The 18,192-nt window shown below is 35.1% G+C and overlaps 1 protein-coding gene across 3 annotated transcripts in view; it reads right to left on the bottom strand.

The window, feature by feature from the left end:
* Positions 1-6,626: 6,626 nt before the first annotated feature.
* Positions 6,627-18,192, bottom strand: part of DDIAS (DNA damage induced apoptosis suppressor) — a 17,098-nt gene continuing 5,532 nt past the window's right edge. For 2 of the 3 annotated variants that reach the window (XM_006926658.3, XM_025042604.1), the window contains exons 2-5: positions 15,903-16,031; positions 11,745-11,906; positions 10,665-10,782; positions 6,627-9,550 (exon numbers count right to left, since the gene is read on the bottom strand). In XM_006926658.3, coding sequence (XP_006926720.2) covers positions 6,932-9,550; positions 10,665-10,782; positions 11,745-11,906; positions 15,903-16,031 — 3,028 coding nt within the window. In that variant the 3' untranslated portion in view covers positions 6,627-6,931. The remainder of the gene's footprint in view (positions 9,551-10,664; positions 10,783-11,744; positions 11,907-15,902; positions 16,032-18,192) is intronic. The other variant, XM_025042602.1, reaches the window with a different exon arrangement.

Genomic DNA, 18,192 nt, shown 5'->3' with positions numbered 1-18,192 from the left:
CTGCAGGAGTCATAGATTTTCACCTTTTTTTTTTTGAAATTCATCCCCACCCCAATCCTTACCTCTCATCCTCTGTCTTGGGCCATGTATTTAAGGGATGAATGTCTTGGATTAAGAGTGAGTACAGTGGGTCATGGAACATGGCGAGCAAACAGGATGACAAAGAGATTAAACTTTGGGGTCCCTGGCATGGGATTTTTTAGTTAACTAAACATAGGCAATACATACACTTATTTGACATTTTCATTTAGCATATATAAAGTATTGGGCTTTGCAAAATCACTTACTGTAACTTTATGTTATTGTCTAATAACAACTTATCTGCAGTTGTATGAAAGTCTTACTTATGCTATTTTAGCACCTTCATTAAAAGGATGTGTTTGCAGAAATTTCTATTCTGAATTTACACATGCTGTGGTTTTAAGTGTTCTATTATTAATATTAATTTGAACCACATGAACTGTGTTTTTTATGTCTAAACTGGTCAGATATTGGCAATTTTGTATGATTCTAATATGATATAGTAAGTCATAAGCAGCAAAGATTGGGAGGTAAATACCACTAGCTGAAGAAGAAACTTAGACTCTTACATGTTTTCATTCTATTTTGTTTAGTTTTTGCTGCTTAGGGAATTTGGAAGTTATCTCACCTTGCACCTTTCCCTTAGTTAAAGAGGAGAAATTGCAAACTTGAATGGAATTTTAAAATACTTATTCATGTACAAATCATTACAGATCACAGGAATTAAAGTATAAATGTGGTTTATTCCCCAAATAGCTAAATGTTTAGATCACTGTAATTCTCACTTGGGTGATGTAATGCTTTAAATCCACAATTCCTTGGCAAGTTGGAAATCGGTGTTTTGAAAAACCTTTAGGATTACTACCATTAGTTGACTCAATTTTTCCACATTTGCTAACCACAGACAATGCCTGATATATGCTATCTAAATATACCTCCAAATACATCTGCAGCTGAAAGATGAAAACATGAGCTATATTTAAAACACAATCATGTGCCTATGCTTTTGGCCAGGTGCTTACCTCTGAATATTTCAAGAACCGAAATATCTTATTTCCGTTACTTGCAGGAATCCACACGTTAGTAATATAAGATGTCCTATCTACATTTTCAGACATGAGATTTATTCAGGCTTCTGCGAGAATAGTTTTACTTTTCATATCTAGGTAAAAATAAGCTTGAAGAAACAGGCTAGTCTTTCTTTGATCTTAGAGATAAAACCCTAAGAACTAACAACTGTATGTGGCCTATTATTCTACAAAGGATATTTATGCTCAGAAAGGGTGAGGGAGCTCTCTGTGACTTCTTTTAAAAGGGCACTAATCGCATTCATGAGGGCTTTGCCCTCATGGCCAAATCACCTCCAAAAGGTGCCACTTCCAAATATCATCATGTTGGGGATTAGGTTTCAATATATGAATTTGGGGGTAGCGAGGGGACACAACATTAAGTCAATAATAGATGATATCTAGTTAATTGGGCTGATTGGCTACTCAGAGTTACAGGTTTAATATCAGAGGAACCATATCTGGTTTCCCTTTGCAATATAAGAAAGAAATACCTAAAGATCAAGGAGCGTTAACACATTGTCAATGGCATTTATTGCCTCCAGGTAACTTAATCGTGTCCATTCAGCTTATTCTAATTAATATTTATTCAAATGCTTTCAATCAACCCCTTAATCTGGTACTAGCCAAACTGTAAGACCAGAGACAAGTAATCTGGCTAAGACCTGCTGAATTATGACTATTTTACCAAACACACGTACCTTAAGTTTAGATCTTCAAAGAGTGGAAAAATGCTTCTCCAGCCACTGCTGATTTTTGGGTCTGTTTTAGTGATCTTGGATAATACCTATTTTTATAATGCTTTGGTTGGTTGATTTTGTAATTGCAGGTGCTTCTGAACTTAACATGGGATTACATTCCAATAAACCCATGGTAAATTGAAAATCTCATAAGCTGAAAACACATTTAACACACCTAATCTATCAAACATCATAGTTTAGCCTTGCCTACCTTAAACATGCTCCGAACACTTATATTAGCATGTAACTTATTGAATACAGTATCCAGGAAATGCTGGCAACATAGTGCACTATGGAGTGTTGGCTATTTATTCCTTGTGATTGTGTCGCTGACTGGAAGCTGTAGCTTGCTGCTGCTGCTCAGCTTCATGAAAGAGAATCTTACTGTATATCACTAGCCTAGGAAAAGATCAAAATTCAAAATTTGAAGTACGGTTTCTACTGTAGGTGTACTGCTTTCATACAATTGTAAAGTCAAAAACTCGTAAGTCAAAACATCAAAAGTCAGGGACTGTGCATACTTGGATAAACTGAGTGTGCATGTTGTAATTCCTAGGGTAAAAGCAAAGAGAAACAGCTCTTAACTTCCAAACTTAGGAGAAAGAAAAACAGGAATAAAAAAAAATCAAGAGAAAAAAAGGAGAAAAGAAATATTGAATAGGTAGGATAAATAGGAAGTATGAAATATGATAAATCCAAATATGCTTTTGTTATTATATTAATTGTTGATGGACTAAATTTTTCAGTTAGAGCACAAAAACTGTCAAACTGGACAACAAAACCCAACTATATGAGGCTTACGAGAAGCACATCTAAGACAAAGATACAAGAAGACTGAAAAACAAATACAAAAACAAAAACTTCTTGCAAATACTAACCAAAACAAAGGTAATGTAGCACAGCAATAACAATTAAAAGACAAAAAGCATTAATAGTGATGAAACAGGACTTTCACAATGGTCTTTTCAATCTATTAGGAAGATACAAGAGGATTGAATTTGTACCTAATATAGCCTCGAAATAAAATAAAAATTGAGGGAAATAAAAGGAGAAATACATACATTCACAATCACAGGGGGGAGATTTTAAATTCTATTTCAGTAATTAATAGAACAGGAAAAATCAGTACAGATATAATTTGAGCAACGTGGTAAACATTATCTAATATACACAAAATTCTATGCCCAATAACTGCAGAACACACATTTTCAAGCACATGTGGAACATTTACAGAAACTAACTATATAGATTAGGCCACTAAGTCTCAACAAATTTCAAAGAATTGAATTAATATAGAATAAGTTTTATAACCACAGTGTAATTTAGGTAGAAATCATTCACAAAGAGATGACTAGAAAAAGTCTTTTATCATTGAAAATTAAAAAACATTTGTAAAAAACTCATAAGAAGCCACATGGAAATTATAAAACATTTTGAACTGAACAACAGAAAGACTAAAATAGAAGTTTGGTTTCAGGAAAAACTCTAGATAGAAGATAGACTTCAAATTAAACAGTTTATGGGTGGTAGCTATAGATGAGTGAATGAATTAAACCAAAGAGTATATGTAGAAGGCTGATAAATAGAACACTCAGAGGCATCATCTTTTAAAAGGCAGGCAAATAAGGAGGCAATCAAGGACAATAAGGAGGGAGATCAGACAGCACCTCTGAAACTGAAGCAAGCAGAGACCCTGCCTCATGTCCCATAATTCAGGGAGACTCATGTTTAGTGAGACTTCCTCAAGATTTTCTAAATCTCCCTCCAGTTCTTAGGACTAAGCAAGGCATCCTGAGCCTGGATTCGGTCCCATGTGGGACCTGGTTGCCAGAAGTTATGTCTCTTGAAATTTTCCAAGTCTCACTTTGGTCCCTGGAAGGTGCTATTTCTTTCCTTTGACCCTTGGTGTGTACTGAATGCCCTGATGAACTTTGAGTCTTGTGCCTATAGAATTGCCCTGGGTCTGAAGAGTGGACTATTCTCACTAGCTGAAGCAATCTTTCTTTCACACAGTAGTGAGATTAGAGATTAGGCTACCGGATGGTGCTGACTTGCTTTTAGGTGTCTCATATTGGACACAGGATAAATTCAAGGTTCTGGGCTACCAAAGGTCGCCATGGACTCTTGAAATTATGTTGTGTGGGGTAGGGGGGATGCTGTGCATTGGCTCTCACTGGTCTTTGTCCCATCTACAGTGATGCCCCTGGTCTGTAGACACCCCAGGTTTGTGAGGGTGGTAGCAGGGTTGTTTACCTCTTGCCATTGGCACTAGGAAGGTCACCCTAACCCTCTCTGCAGATTCTGTACTTTGTGTTGGGCCAGGCCTATCTCATTTGAGGTCTTAGGAAACTGCTGGTCCACAAAGCCAACTGGCCATTTTAATCAATGTCCTCTTGTTTTCAACTAATAGTGACTTTGTTCTCTCCAAGATACAGCTTAAGACATGCTGAAGAAGGAACTGTAATTTGTGCTCCACCCATGGGCCACTTGCCTGTTCTTCCTGTGTGTGGCCAGAATTGCAGTAATAACAGCCTAAAACATTCAGAAGACATGGTTGGAATACGTCTTTTATGTTTATGCTACAAAAGCTCAAATGGTAAATATAATAACATGACCAGAAAATGAATTATTATGCACATTTTCCTGCGTATTCTGGGTAAGACTTGCATTTTTGGTAATCAGTGACACACAGTAACAACCTGGAAGCCAGTATTCAGTGGCACAATGGGTGCAGCATCATGAGTAGTAACCAGCATTAAATAAATGGTATTAGGGAACTCTAGAGGTAAGATCTATATATAGTTCAATACAAACAGGTTTTTAAGAGTCATGGAATTATGAGTAATAACAGCATTACTACTCTTATATGAAATTAGCCGGAAACTGCACATTTGACAATATAGAACATGAAGAGACTATTTCCTAGGTTTGAGGAAGAGATGGTGCCTGTATACTATAAAAAATCTTTACATGCACTGATTGGACAATAAACATGCATTTTTCCTATCCATTATTCTGAATCTTCATTGACAAATCACTTTACCTTACATGGGCCCATGAATTTTATAATACATTTTTTTATAATAAATTTTAAATCAAATTGTTTCTATAGATGAAGGCTCTGCAAAAAAATATTTGCCTTGCAGGCGACCCTGATCAAAGCAGAGCTGAAACTAAGAAACTAGAAACCATGAGAATGGTATCTTGAACATAGAGGAAGTGCAGAGATAAAATCAGGAATGACGATCCATTGGATTTGAGGGTCAGAAAACCACAGACACTATAGCCGCCAAAGGTGGGGGAGAGAGAATAGATTGCAGCAGGTTGAACAGTGAATGGCATTAAAGTTGTCAGTGACTATTTTTTAAAGGAGCCTGGCAATGAACGAGAGTAGCTAGCAGGGAAATAGCAAGGAGTATCACATGGAATATTAAAAAGAATAAGTGTAAGGCACCTATACCAACCACTTAGTCAATCATTTGTAACATTTTATCTTTTGCATATATATTTGCTTTCAATATTTATCTCTATCATCTATCTAATCATCTTTCTATCTAATCTATAATCTATCATGTTTTGCTGAGCCATATGAATGTAAGCTGCAGAAAGGACATTTCATCTCTAAATACAACAGAAATTTCCTTAAAATACTTTCTTCTACATAACTACAATATCATTATCCAACCAAAGAAAAATAACAGTAGTTCTCCAATATCAGTGGGTTGGTAGCATGTAGAGAATGAAGATTTGGAATAGTTGCTGTGAGGAATGGCTAAAGGAGCTGACCAGAGATATGTAAAAGATTTTGCAGGGTGCAGCTGAGGTGCTGCTAAGGATCTGAGTGTCTGGAAAGTACTCTTCATTTTTGCTCCTATTAGCACCTCAAGCTTATCTGCTATCATAGAACTTACCAGATAATTATTTATTAGACCATGAATTTCTTGTGAGGGGGCTTGGCTTTCATCTTTGAATCCCCAGAAACTAGCACAGTGCCTGGCATGTAGTAAGTACATAATGAATACTTACTAAATAAAATAGTGAGTTTCACATTTAACTCTAAACAGTAAAGTTTTAAAAATAAATTTATTTAAATTAGTTTCAAGTATACAGTACATTGGTTAGACATCTATAATGTTCATAAAACGATCCCTCCAATTGCTCCCTCCCTCCCTTGGCCCTCCACTTAGCCATCATATTAATGCTAATTGCATTCCCTCTGCCATGCTCCCTATCCCCGTGCCCAACTATCAACTACTAATTTGTACTTCTTTAACTCTTCACCCTATTCTCTCAGTCTCAAAACCTCCCTTCCCCACTGTCCATCACCAAATTGTCCACTACATTTGTGAGTCTGTTTGTGATTAGTTTGTTCTTTTCCTTAGATACCACGTATAAGTGAAATCACATGGTATTTATCTTTCTCTGTCTGACTTATTTCACTCAGCATAATAACCTCTAGGTCCATCCATGTCATTGCAAATGGTACGATTTCGTTTTTTTAATGGCTGAGTAATATTCCACTGTATCTATGAACTATAATTTCTTTATCCCATTGTCTAAACAGTAAGTTTTTATTGACCTTTCTTCTTATCCCCAGATGCTGCTGGGTTAACTGCTTCTCTATCATGATCCCATAAGAACATAAACGTTTATAACTCTCATTAAAAACCTCTTTCATTGAATTTGCTGCATTGTAGTCAAATTGTCTGTGATATGTCTGTCTTACCCAGTAGACTAAAATCTTTTGATACAGTGGGCATTTTCTGAGCTAAGATTAACAATTAAGAAAGACTTTAAGTTGTGGTCTGCAAAAACTTTATTACTGAATGTACGTGTGTTTTTAACAAATACTTTTAACAAGCAAAATTAACAATTATTACTAAAGTACAATCAACAACATAAAGTGTCAAATTATCTGAATCAGAGTATTCTGGATAAAACACTCAGAAAGAAAAACAATGGCTTTACAAACATTTAAAAGAGCACAATAGCACCTCTTTTCTACTTGTCTCTTTAAGTGTTCAAAACGGTAAGAATGCTTTTCATGCCAGTGGAGGCAAAAGTTTCCGAACAGACTTACCTTTAAAAGTTCAGCAATGGGGTTCAGGTGACTTTTTGTGAAAATAATTCAGGAGACCACACACTTTCCATTTCAGGCACTGAAGGTGGCCAATTTTCTGAAAACGTAAGGCAACATTTGACTTCTGAACAAGGACCAAGTCCCAAAACTGGCTCTTTGGAAATCCAGCCTGAACTTGTACTGTTACAGTTAGGTGTTTTCTGTTTTGTAACTACTGCTGTAAGCATATTCTTTAAATTTGACTTCTTAATTAAACATTTATCAGTTCCTTGTTTGACATATTTTAGTTTCTTTCTCGGTAGTTCTTTTTGATCAGGAGAATTACGGGCAGCAGGGCATTTCCTTAGACCCATGGCTTGGAATCCAAGCACACCTGAAAGAAATACTTTTTTTGTGGTAGGAGGGACCCATTCATCAATGTCAGATGCAAGGCACTCGGCAATAGGACAGTTATTGAAAACTTCTGGTTGTGTAATACCAGATATAACAGGGCTTCTGGATTTCTGGCTGGGTGTTTTTACATTTATATTTTTTGGACAGCTGGGGTTGGCTTGCTGTGCCTCATTTTTAAAGGAAAAGCTTGTTTTTTTATAGTTACCATCAAGATCTAAAAAGGCAGGTATTTTCTGGAAAGCCCCTTTTATCCTATGAATTCTTGTTTGGTGGAATCCTGCAACTGGAGTTGACTGTGAACATGGAACAAAGTCTTGGCTATCTTCAAAATCATTTTCTGAATCTGACTGAAAATGAGGTGGAGAAGAGCATGTTTTTGGATACACAGAGACAGATATGTTTTGCAAAGATAATTTTTGTGAAGACTGGCTGGAGTTTTCAGAAAGTGATCTCAGTGAAAAATCAGAATCTGCATGATGATTTTTTGCCAAAGACTCTCCCCACTGTAACACAATATCCTGTGATTCTTTGGTAATTTCTTTCGCGATGTCTATTTCTTTAGCACCATCATCAAAGAGATCAGCAGAAGCATCATAGCTACCTTCAGGACCAGCTGAATAGTTCTGTGTTAAAGTATTATTAATATGTCCATAAGGAATTTCTTTCAATGTATTTTTACTTCTATTTGGACTACTGCTGCAAACTGCTTCTAAAGGATATGTAAGTTTCCTGCAAATTGTAAAACTGTCATCTTGGTTCTTAGGCCACTTACTATGTTGTTTATTTTCTAAGTTGCAAAGGTCAGAAAAATCATTATACCTCCTAGTACAAAAAGCTGTCAGTTTTTTACTCATTTCTGAAAGTGATTTTTCTCCACATCCATTAAAATACTTGATATTGAGACAAGAATGGTCACTCTCTGAAGTACTGCACTTAAGTGAAATTTCAGCCGTATGTGGTGGAATTCTGGTAGACTTCCTAAGAGTAGCTGGTTTTCCTAGACCTCTTGAAGATGGAAACAAAGCTGACAAATAAGTGTTTGGCAGAAAATATTCAGAAATATCTCTTCCATTCCTACTTATAGAGACAGCCTCTGCTGTATTACCTGATTGTGACTCATTTTGAACACTAGGAGTCAGATTCGCTTTACAGTTGGAAAGGAAGTTATCTTTCTCAGAGTTTGCTTTGACTGTTGCTTGTGATGATCTTAAAGATATAGGTGGTGTAGGCAAAGCTCCAGTAGTTTTCTGGGGAGTCACACATAACTTGCTGTGGTATGCTTGTAATTTATCAATGTCACTATCTAGATGATGTTTTCTACTACTGGCATCTGTCTGGGTTATAGCAACTTCACTTTCAATAACTTCCAGAAACTTGTTTAAGCTTTCAGAGAATGGCAGTTCATCCCAAATCTCAGGGTCACAATCCTGGGAACCACCATCTATCTCTTCAAGTCTGAGTGATGACGGTGGACATGTAGATCTCTCCTGAAGGCTCAGGAGGGTAGCTACATCATGACACTGGTGATGGGTTAGCTCACACTGGGAATACCTGTTTTTAATTTCCACTGCACTGTGGAAGGATTTTGTATTTCTTGGCTCAAGGGGCTCTTGCATTTTCAAAAGGAATAAATTAGAGCCAGTAACTCCAATTTCATGACTGCTGTGAACTGCACTTGGCTGATTAGCTTGTAAGCCAAGTTCTTCACCTGACTTTTGTGATGTACTCTTTTTATCCATATATGAAACAAGACTCCATGGACCCTGAATGGCATCATGGCAGCTATTGGAACCAGTGGCCTCTGCAAAGGAGATACACTTTCTGTTCTGGTGAAGAGTATCACTGGCCTTGCTTTGTTCTGAAGCTGAAAAATTATCATCATCTGCTAGTTGTGAAACAATGGAAGTGAGTTCAAGTGATGGCTGCCAGAACCTTAAAAAATTCTCTCTGCTGTGAGCCTCAAAAAAACAAGAACTGCTGTCAGGATCACATATGTTGCTGAGATCACTGCTGGAGTGTTCTAAAGCAAGTAAGTGACTATTAGGTGTCTGGGAGCCACCGTGAAGTTTCCTAAAGTCAGAGAGCCGCAAGAGCTGATGGAAATAGTCAATGACAGTGGAGCCTGCAACACGTGGGTCTGGTAGAATAATCTGGGAGGCTACTAGTGCTTTAACTTCTTTCTTGTGGTCAGGGCACTGCTGTAAGAAGTTACTAGAATCTGAACCTTGCCCATGTTTGTTTTCAAAATTCTGCAAAAGAAGTAAATAAATTTAAATGAGAATAAAATGTTCTTCCTTTGACTCGAATGTGAAATAAGTTTAAAAGGTTAAAACAGATACAATTATAGCCCCACCCCCATAATTTGAATTCTTCTAGTGTTATACGCAAAGTAGTATAAGTAAGAGCAGTAAACCTTGGAATAAAGAGACTTGTCTTCAAATCCTGATTCTAATATTTACCAGTGTTATGGCTTTGGACAATTAATTTAACCTCTCTGAGCCTTGCTTTTCTCATCGATAAAATAAAGATAAAAATGCAGGATTATTGTATTTGCAATAACACATGGAAAACTGTGGTGCTTAGCAAACAGGAGTTGCTCAAGAAATGTTAGCTGCTATTATATTTCTCATTAGCTTCCACAAACTTTGAGTGTCTAAGGGAATGTTCTTACCTGTTTAAAAAAAAACGATAAAGAATTGCCTAAGATTTTAACAAAGAAAAGCTCTGTAGCTCCTAGCTTCTCCTTCGCTTTGAGTTTTTCTCACTGTTCAGTTGTAGAGTTCTATTACTGTTCAGCTCTATTACTGTTTTTAAAACTCTGATTCCAATGTGGACAAAATTTCCATTTGTTCTCTTAAGCATAGATGAGACAGAGAATGATTACTCCTTCATAGTCAATACATTCTTTTTAACTTCTCTAGTCACTTTTATAACTATTTAAGACCATCCTTCCAAACCTAGTCTTAGAGTTATCAATATGCAGATACTTTGCCTTCAAAGTTTCCTCCTTCTCTTTTTACAGATGATAGAATTAAAAAGCGAAAAAGTTGAAGAAAGTTTTACTACAGAATTGAACAAAGTTTGGAAGGTAAAATAAACACCAAACATCAAAACAAATATCTAACACATCTGAATTTATAATAAATTTAAAATTTTAAAACCCCGAAAGCATCTGAACTAGGCTTTTCTGACTTTTGAAAGCAGAAGTTGTCACAGTGTTTTAACAAATTGGCTATAGCCTATTTTTAAAGTGCTTCTACAGGTTCTCACATTTATGAATCCTAAACTATTTAGAGAATTCAAGTCATTTCATTATAATGGAAATGTTAACAGAATATGAAAAAGAAAGCTAGTCTCAATTACCGTCACTCCAAAAATGAAGCTCTGTCCAACAAAGCAAGTTTCAACTGCTTTAGCTAACAGGTTCTGAGTAGCATCACTGTCCAGTGTTTCTGGGATTTCATTAGGATCTTGAACGTATCTTGATTAGAAAGAAATAACACAATGTGAAGAGATAAGCTTTAAAATTTTAACTTGCCATAGAGTCAGAAGATACAAATGATCAGTCTGAAAATGCAGCATGAAACTTTTTGAGTTATATATATATATATATATAAAAAGTGACTTTAAGAGCTAGGCATTTTGTTCCCTCTGGTTTTCCTCAGGCTAGAAAGACAAAAACAACTGATCAAGGAAGTGCGAAAAAGTAGATGCCTGCCTAGTAATCAGACCCAGCAATTATTCTAAAAGTGGCAGTGAGAATAGTGGTGGGATCTCTTGCCCTTCTTCTCAAAGCAGAGGGAAGACTTTCGTCTTCCCTGGCAATCCTAGCTATGGTCCCTTGTTGCCTCTTTCTTCAAATAAGTTTGCTCTCAACTCTAAGGAGATAGAGATTTCTTCTGTCAAGTGATTAGGGGAAGAGGATAGAAGACAGGTTGACAAAAATGTTTCAATTGCTTATATATATATATACCCTAGCATTCTCAGGACATCATAATAGGTCAAAATATACAGGTGAAGTTGTAGTACAAGTGAGAGAAATGACTAAATTTCAACTTCTGATATGTAAATATACCCACAAATGGTTTCTTCTGCCTCAAGGGACCTTAACCGCTTGAGCGTTAACCTCAATTAGGATAATCCTTCAGTTTGAAACCATTTTACTTATACTATATTTCTCTAACTCGGATTAGAGTTTTGTAATTTAATATTCTAATTGCAGTTTGGTTGTCCTGAATAAAAGGAGCCTGGTTTAACATCATCACAATATATATTCAGGAAATAAACATCTTTCTTTTTCTTGTTTATCTTTTAAAGAAAATGATCTGAGGTTGAGTGATTATCTTTTTACTAAATGCACACTACCTTAAAAACACATATCTTCAAATTCTGTTAATATGCTAAAAGAGAAGCTAGGGAAAAGAATGCTTTAAATCTTCTTACCTATGCAAATCAGTGGCTGTAAGACCAAAAAATGCATCTAAGCAGCTTCCAAATACAGTAATGCCAAATAATTTGTTTGATTCTGCAACTTTTATGGAAAGTTTATATCTGTAACTGGCATTTTCAGCTTCACCAGTAGAGCCACATTTTGGACAATTAAACCTGGAAAAGTGATGGGGAGAAGTATAGAAATGTTCACTAATTTTTATTTTCGTATGATGAAAAACAAATCTGAAAAATTAAAAATTAAAAATATTTTGCCTACAAATGTTTCTATACAACTTACATTCTTCTTAAACTATTTCAGATGAACCTCTTTTGAATTTGTGCATAACAGCTGCCTTCACTAATTTAAATTAAGTAGCACTAAATTGACAGAAAAGTGAAAGAAAACTGTGGTGGGGGGTTGGGAGAGAGAGATGTTCTTATCGGGTAGTTAAATCTTCGTTAACAAATCAAAGCATATTATAGCCTGGGGGGGGGCAGGGTGCAAACTAATACAATGAAGTGAGTATCACAACAATAGAAGATATGAAAATTAATGTCTATCTTTTGTTAAGAAAATAATAATCTTGAAACATTTAATAAATATTTACACAGAGTACCCAGTTACATTTTCCTCACCATTATAATAGCTTTACTTTCTTTAATTCATAGAAATATGCTGAGAATCTATCAGATTACAAAAAATTAGGTACAAAATATCTTATTTAACTTGTTTTTAAGGCAACACATAATCATGGCCAATGGCTTTCTTGTAAAAAACTGTATACCAAGTTTAACTCTACTGTCATGCACTAACTGTCTGGTCTTGGGATAGTTACTAAATCCCTTATTTATAGTTAATAAATCCCTTTATTTTCTCATCTGTAAAATCCAGGGTTGAAGAAGGATAAAAGGAGACAAAGTAAAAAAAATATATAGTAAAGAAAAGATTATTGTAGATCTTGCCAAATTAATAGGGTTAGTCTGCTTATCTCCCATAATTATATTAAATATTGTGATTATTATCATGTCTGTTTCCCTTTTTAGCTGTTCACAGTATCTTATAACTCTGATATCCATCTTACAAATTCTTAATTTAGTCAACTGACCACTTAAAACATCTTACGGGAATGATTAATCTTAGGACTTTGTTTTTCCTTTGTGTCACTAGTGATATATCTTAAAAAAGAGTGGCACAATGCAAATAGAAAATGTTAAATAAAAATAGTTGTATAAATTTGATTGCTGCTAGATAGCCACTAGGGGGAGCCTGAACTCCACGACTCCCAAAGTGACTATTTTGAACAAAGGTCAATCCTTCATGTAAGAAGTTACTGATTCATCATCATTAGATCTGTGCTAATTATTATTATTTTTTTTGCTACAGTGAGGATGGATCTGTGTCAATCCAATCATATAATTTTACCCAAATCTACTAGAGTTTGTGCTATAGTTTGGCCATAGAATAAAGCAAAGGTAACTGACTTACTAGGGGATTAAAACCTCATTAGTACCAAGCTCTAGTGAAATGAATTATTTTAAATTTATATTAGATTATTAAATATATATTCTTTAAAAGCTATATACTCATAATTCATTCATGTCGAATGTAAAATTCTTAGCAAATCTTAGAATAATTAATATGCATCAGCATTTTACAGTTTACAAATATTTGCAACATATATTCTTTCATAAACAAGGTCATTTATCCCCATCTACAAATGGGGCAACTAGGGTAAATTTTTGACCAAGGAGACAAAATTAGTGAATGTTACCCAAATCTAAGGCTTTCTATTCTTAGCTAGAAGTTTTTTCCTGGATATCTTAAAACTATAAGAGCAATACTGTTAACAATGAACTATCCTGCACAAAGGGTATCAATGACAGCCTAACAAAAACTAGATCTACTAATATTAATGCATACACTCTAAATTACATATACTTTTATATAACATATATGTATAAAGAAAATATTTATTTATATAGTTTCATCTAGTCTTTTGGGAATAAGGCTGGATTGAAATAAACATTAGTATGGTGTAAACAGATGAGAGCTTAAACTTTAATATGCATACACATCATCTGGGGATCTTGTTAAAATGAAGATTCTGATTCAGTAAGTCTGGGTCAAGGCCCAAGATTCTGCATTTCTAACAGGCTCCCAGGTGATGCCGATGTAGCTGTTTCTCAACCATACTTTGGGAAGCAAGGGTAGAGACAACACATTCAGATCCCAGTCCCCTGATTTAACTTCTAGAAGCACTCCTATTTCCAAAATGCCATTTGTTATGAAATAGCAGTTTTCAAACTTTTTTGGTTTCAGGACCTTTACTGTCTGTATTACAAACTATAGAGAACACCGAAGAGCTTTTGTTATGTGAGTAATATCCATATTTTAAATTAAATATGAGAAATTAAATAAAAATAAAGGTGAGAAATTAATATTGAGAAATCTAAAAAGTATTAATTCATTAAAAATAATAGACCCATTGCATGGTTAACAAAAAGAACATATTTTTATAAAAAATAAGCATGTGTTCCAAAATAAAATTAGTGAGAAGAGAGTGGCATTGTTTTACATTCTGCAGATCCCTTTAACGTTTGGTTTAATAAAGACAGATGGATTCTGATATCTCTTTTTCTGCTTAGTCTGCTGTGATATTACATGTCATGCAGTCTCTCCACAACTCCACTATGCACTCATAAGAGAATGTGAGTGAAAGTGGAAATAATGCCTTGGAATTATTATGAAAATAGTTTTGATTTCAAAAAGTCTCTGAATGGATTTGTCTGAAATAATATTGGTAATATGCTATCTTTTTGGTTTGATACCAGTTAAAATAGAATTTTCATTTGTTTATTTTTCTAGGTTACTGTATTTATATATATATCCTAGAAGAATTGATGAGATTAGTGATTCTTAGTGTTCCCTTGAAAATCTGATGAAAGCAACAGACTTACTCTCTCTCCCAGAAAAATGTGCATATAACTGGAACACACAGTTTATATACTTTGGAGACACCTATAGCCTACCTGCAGACCCCAGGTTAAGAATACCTCAACTAGATGATTATACAATGTCCCTTCCAAATTTATAGCTGCAGATTAAATTGAATGTATACAATGTAATGAAAAATATTTTTGAAAAATGTGTCTTTAAGGCTTTATATACCACTTCCTTCCAAAAGGAGGAAACTATAATCTAAGTGTTTAAAATTCATTTGACTTAAGTAAATGACACAGACTTATTGGGTGGTTGGGAGTGGTGGGCAGGGGAGAGGATAGGTAGATAGTCTCTGAGCTATGATTCACATTTTAAGACAGGAGAAAAAAGTTCTTAGTGTGACAGACAGATTTCTAGACTAATGGGACTATGGGGCCCATTAAGTCACCTAGAAGAGCAATTTACATCTGTTTAGGCTGGGTAGATAGCTTATTTGGATAAATAAGTCCCCTCCTTTGCTTACAATTTTTGGAAGAGTACACACACACACACACACACACACAAAATCATATACATATAAAGTTAACTTGGTCCTTCATGTGAAAAAATTATTTTATTCACACATACATGTACATATATAGGTATACATACACATATGTAAATATGACAATCTTCTCATATGAAGGACCAAACTTTCTGTATGTATATTTTTTATATTTGTATTTCTACATCTTTATCTATATCATGGAACCTGTTCAAATGAAATCTTGGAACCCTAATACAAGGATAAGAATGGAGCTCTTGTTGAAACTAAAGTGGAAACCCCAGAGCCCATCCTGACTGTCAGCACGATCCCCTTTTCTTTCTCTAATCCCAATCTCCTCTAGAAGCATGGAGCCCTAAGGCTCTGCAGAATGTAATTTGAAAACCACCACTGCTCAAAATCTTGGAGGTTAAAAAAAAGAAAAAAGTTAACCCCATAAAACATAAAACATCGATTATGGTGTTATCATTAAGGATTTGGAGTTCGAAGAAAATCTTTAGGCAGCAGTCTTTTTGCTCCTTGGTGTCTGTAAAACCTTTTTGCAAAGGCTAGAGTATGGAATTTCTTTGTTATATACTTGCTGTGCTGTAGCAGTGAGGAAATGAAAGTGGGAAATTTCTGTGTCCTGTATTGACTTACAATTGACTTGCACTTCCTCTCTCATGCTTACAGTCTTTACTCTCACCTTTTGGAGACTAGGATTATCCGCGAGAAGCACTTTTGACATGAAGGATATATAAAACTTGAATTCTGGAGAGCAAGAACTGAGGCAAGAAGAAATTTTCTTCTTCTAATCATGTGTTCACACTGTAGCCTACAAAACAAAATATTCAGTGGGGTGAATGGCAAATCTTTAATTGTAGGTGTATACTTCCCTTCATAGGAAAACCTCTTAACTTCCACTGCAGAGCCAATAGAAGTCTTTTGTAGAATCAACGTCTTGGAAAACTAATTTTCCTTTTCTGTTTAGTTAAAAATAATTAATAGAAAAAAAGTAAGATTTAAAACAGAATACTTCAAACAAACATTGTTTCTGAATAAATACTCCAACTCAGTAATTCAGGAAATCTATCATTCAGCTTCTTTCACATCATTATAAGAAAAACCACACAGAACTTGTTTCTACCATTAATAGGAAGAAATTTAAATAAACTTATATAATTCTTAAAAGAACCTAAATTGGTAGGAAATGGTCCTTTTTAGCTGAAAAAATAACTTTATTAGACTTCATTGTACAGTTTTACACAGCTGGAAGAGAAAAAAAAATTTCATCAACAGAAAAAGCAAAATGTTATATGGGGAAGGGAGAGTTCAAAGTGCTTAAAGATCCTTGTCTAAAACATATCAGAGAAGTAAAACAATAAAGCAACAATGTTCTACTCTTTTATACTTTCTTAGACTGGCATCTGCAAATTCTTACAAAGTGGAAGTCATCAGTTTAAAAATCACAAAAGAATCTTTTAAGTATAGCTCTTCATAGGATAATCAGAAATTTAAGATGATGGAAGGGAGATTTTAAAGTGATACTAATCATGTCCATCAATCAAAATCAGATTTCTGTGAAAATAAAATCTTGTTGTCTAAGGTAGAAAGATGGGAACTTACAAAGATGTAATATAAACAGATTTATATAAATTACTGATCTACATTATTAAAGGGAGTATAAGGAAAAAAAGCTAATGCTTCCTAATTCTTTGCTGTTATCCTTTCTTTGGGATCCTTAAATATGTATGACCAGTAAAGTTTCACCAAAAGCAGATATGTATTCCTAGATTTGGTTTTCAAATTAGGCCACATGGCAATCTCTAAGGATAAGGTAAGAGGAAGTGATAGAGGATACAAGGGGAAGGCAGAAAGAAGGGTCGCAGAACACTGCCATTATTAATGCTACTAACTTCAAGTTCCTTGCCAACACAAGTGATGGAATGTATGTCACCAAAGGCATCTTCCCTCTATATCTCCTCTAAAATCCCGTTTGGGATAGGGTGTAACATGATGGTACACCTACCCGTGAGCTAAGAGAGATAAGAGGGCAAAGCTCCCTCTTAAAAATGCCATCTCTTACCTGCTAAAATCCTGCTATTTAGAATGAAGGCTTAAATCCTTACAATGGCCTGAGGCCCTAGGTCATCTAGCTCCACCTTCTTGACCCCACCTTGTACCACTCTCCCCCTTAGTCACTGACCTGCAGGCCATGCTAACCTTCTTTCTGTTCCTCAAATAAACCAATTCCTCTTCTCAGGCTTTTGTGCTTACCTTTCTCTTTGCCCAGAATGGTCTTCCCTTAGTTCTTCAAATAGTTGGCTCATTCTCATCCTTCACTCTTGAATGTTACCCCCTCAGACAGCCCCACTTTATCTCAAATAGACCTCTTAGTTACTATGATATCACCTGTTTTATCCCTTCATGGTACTTATGCTTCTGATATAAGCAATCATAAAAATGCATATATCCTATACATGCATATGTTCCTTATTTTTGTTTGTTCTACCCCCACTAGTCTGAGTTGCATGAAGACAGGGATCTGGTCTATCCTGTGCTCCATTACATCTCCAGTGCTTAGCACACAGTAAATTTTCAATAAATATTCACTGAATAAAAACTATAAGCAGAATCTTGTTATTTAGAAAATTTTTATAACAGAGTAGGTATATGCCATATAATAGAATTTGCCTGTTTTCATTTAAAGCCCCCTTCGAAAAGCCTTTCTCTATTAACAAAAAGGACTTTTTTTTTTTTTTACGTATTACACTACTGTACTTCCATAGTTTTACCATTTGTTCTATTCTATTCTATTTTCTACTTGGTTTTATTTTCTCTAATGCCTTTTCTCTTGATTCTCTCTTGTTCGTTATGTGCTAGTAATTTATGCTAGAGAACACAAAAAAGTAAACTGAGTTGTGTTCCTTGTTCCTTTCTTCACCCCCAAACACTTCCCTACCACAATATATTTCACATTTCTTTGCTTTTTTTTC

This window comes from Pteropus alecto, unplaced genomic scaffold, assembly GCF_000325575.1.
Source record: "Pteropus alecto unplaced genomic scaffold, ASM32557v1 scaffold7, whole genome shotgun sequence".
In the NCBI taxonomy this organism is placed as follows: domain Eukaryota; kingdom Metazoa; phylum Chordata; class Mammalia; order Chiroptera; family Pteropodidae; genus Pteropus; species Pteropus alecto.
This window is presented reverse-complemented; position numbering and strand designations above follow the sequence as displayed.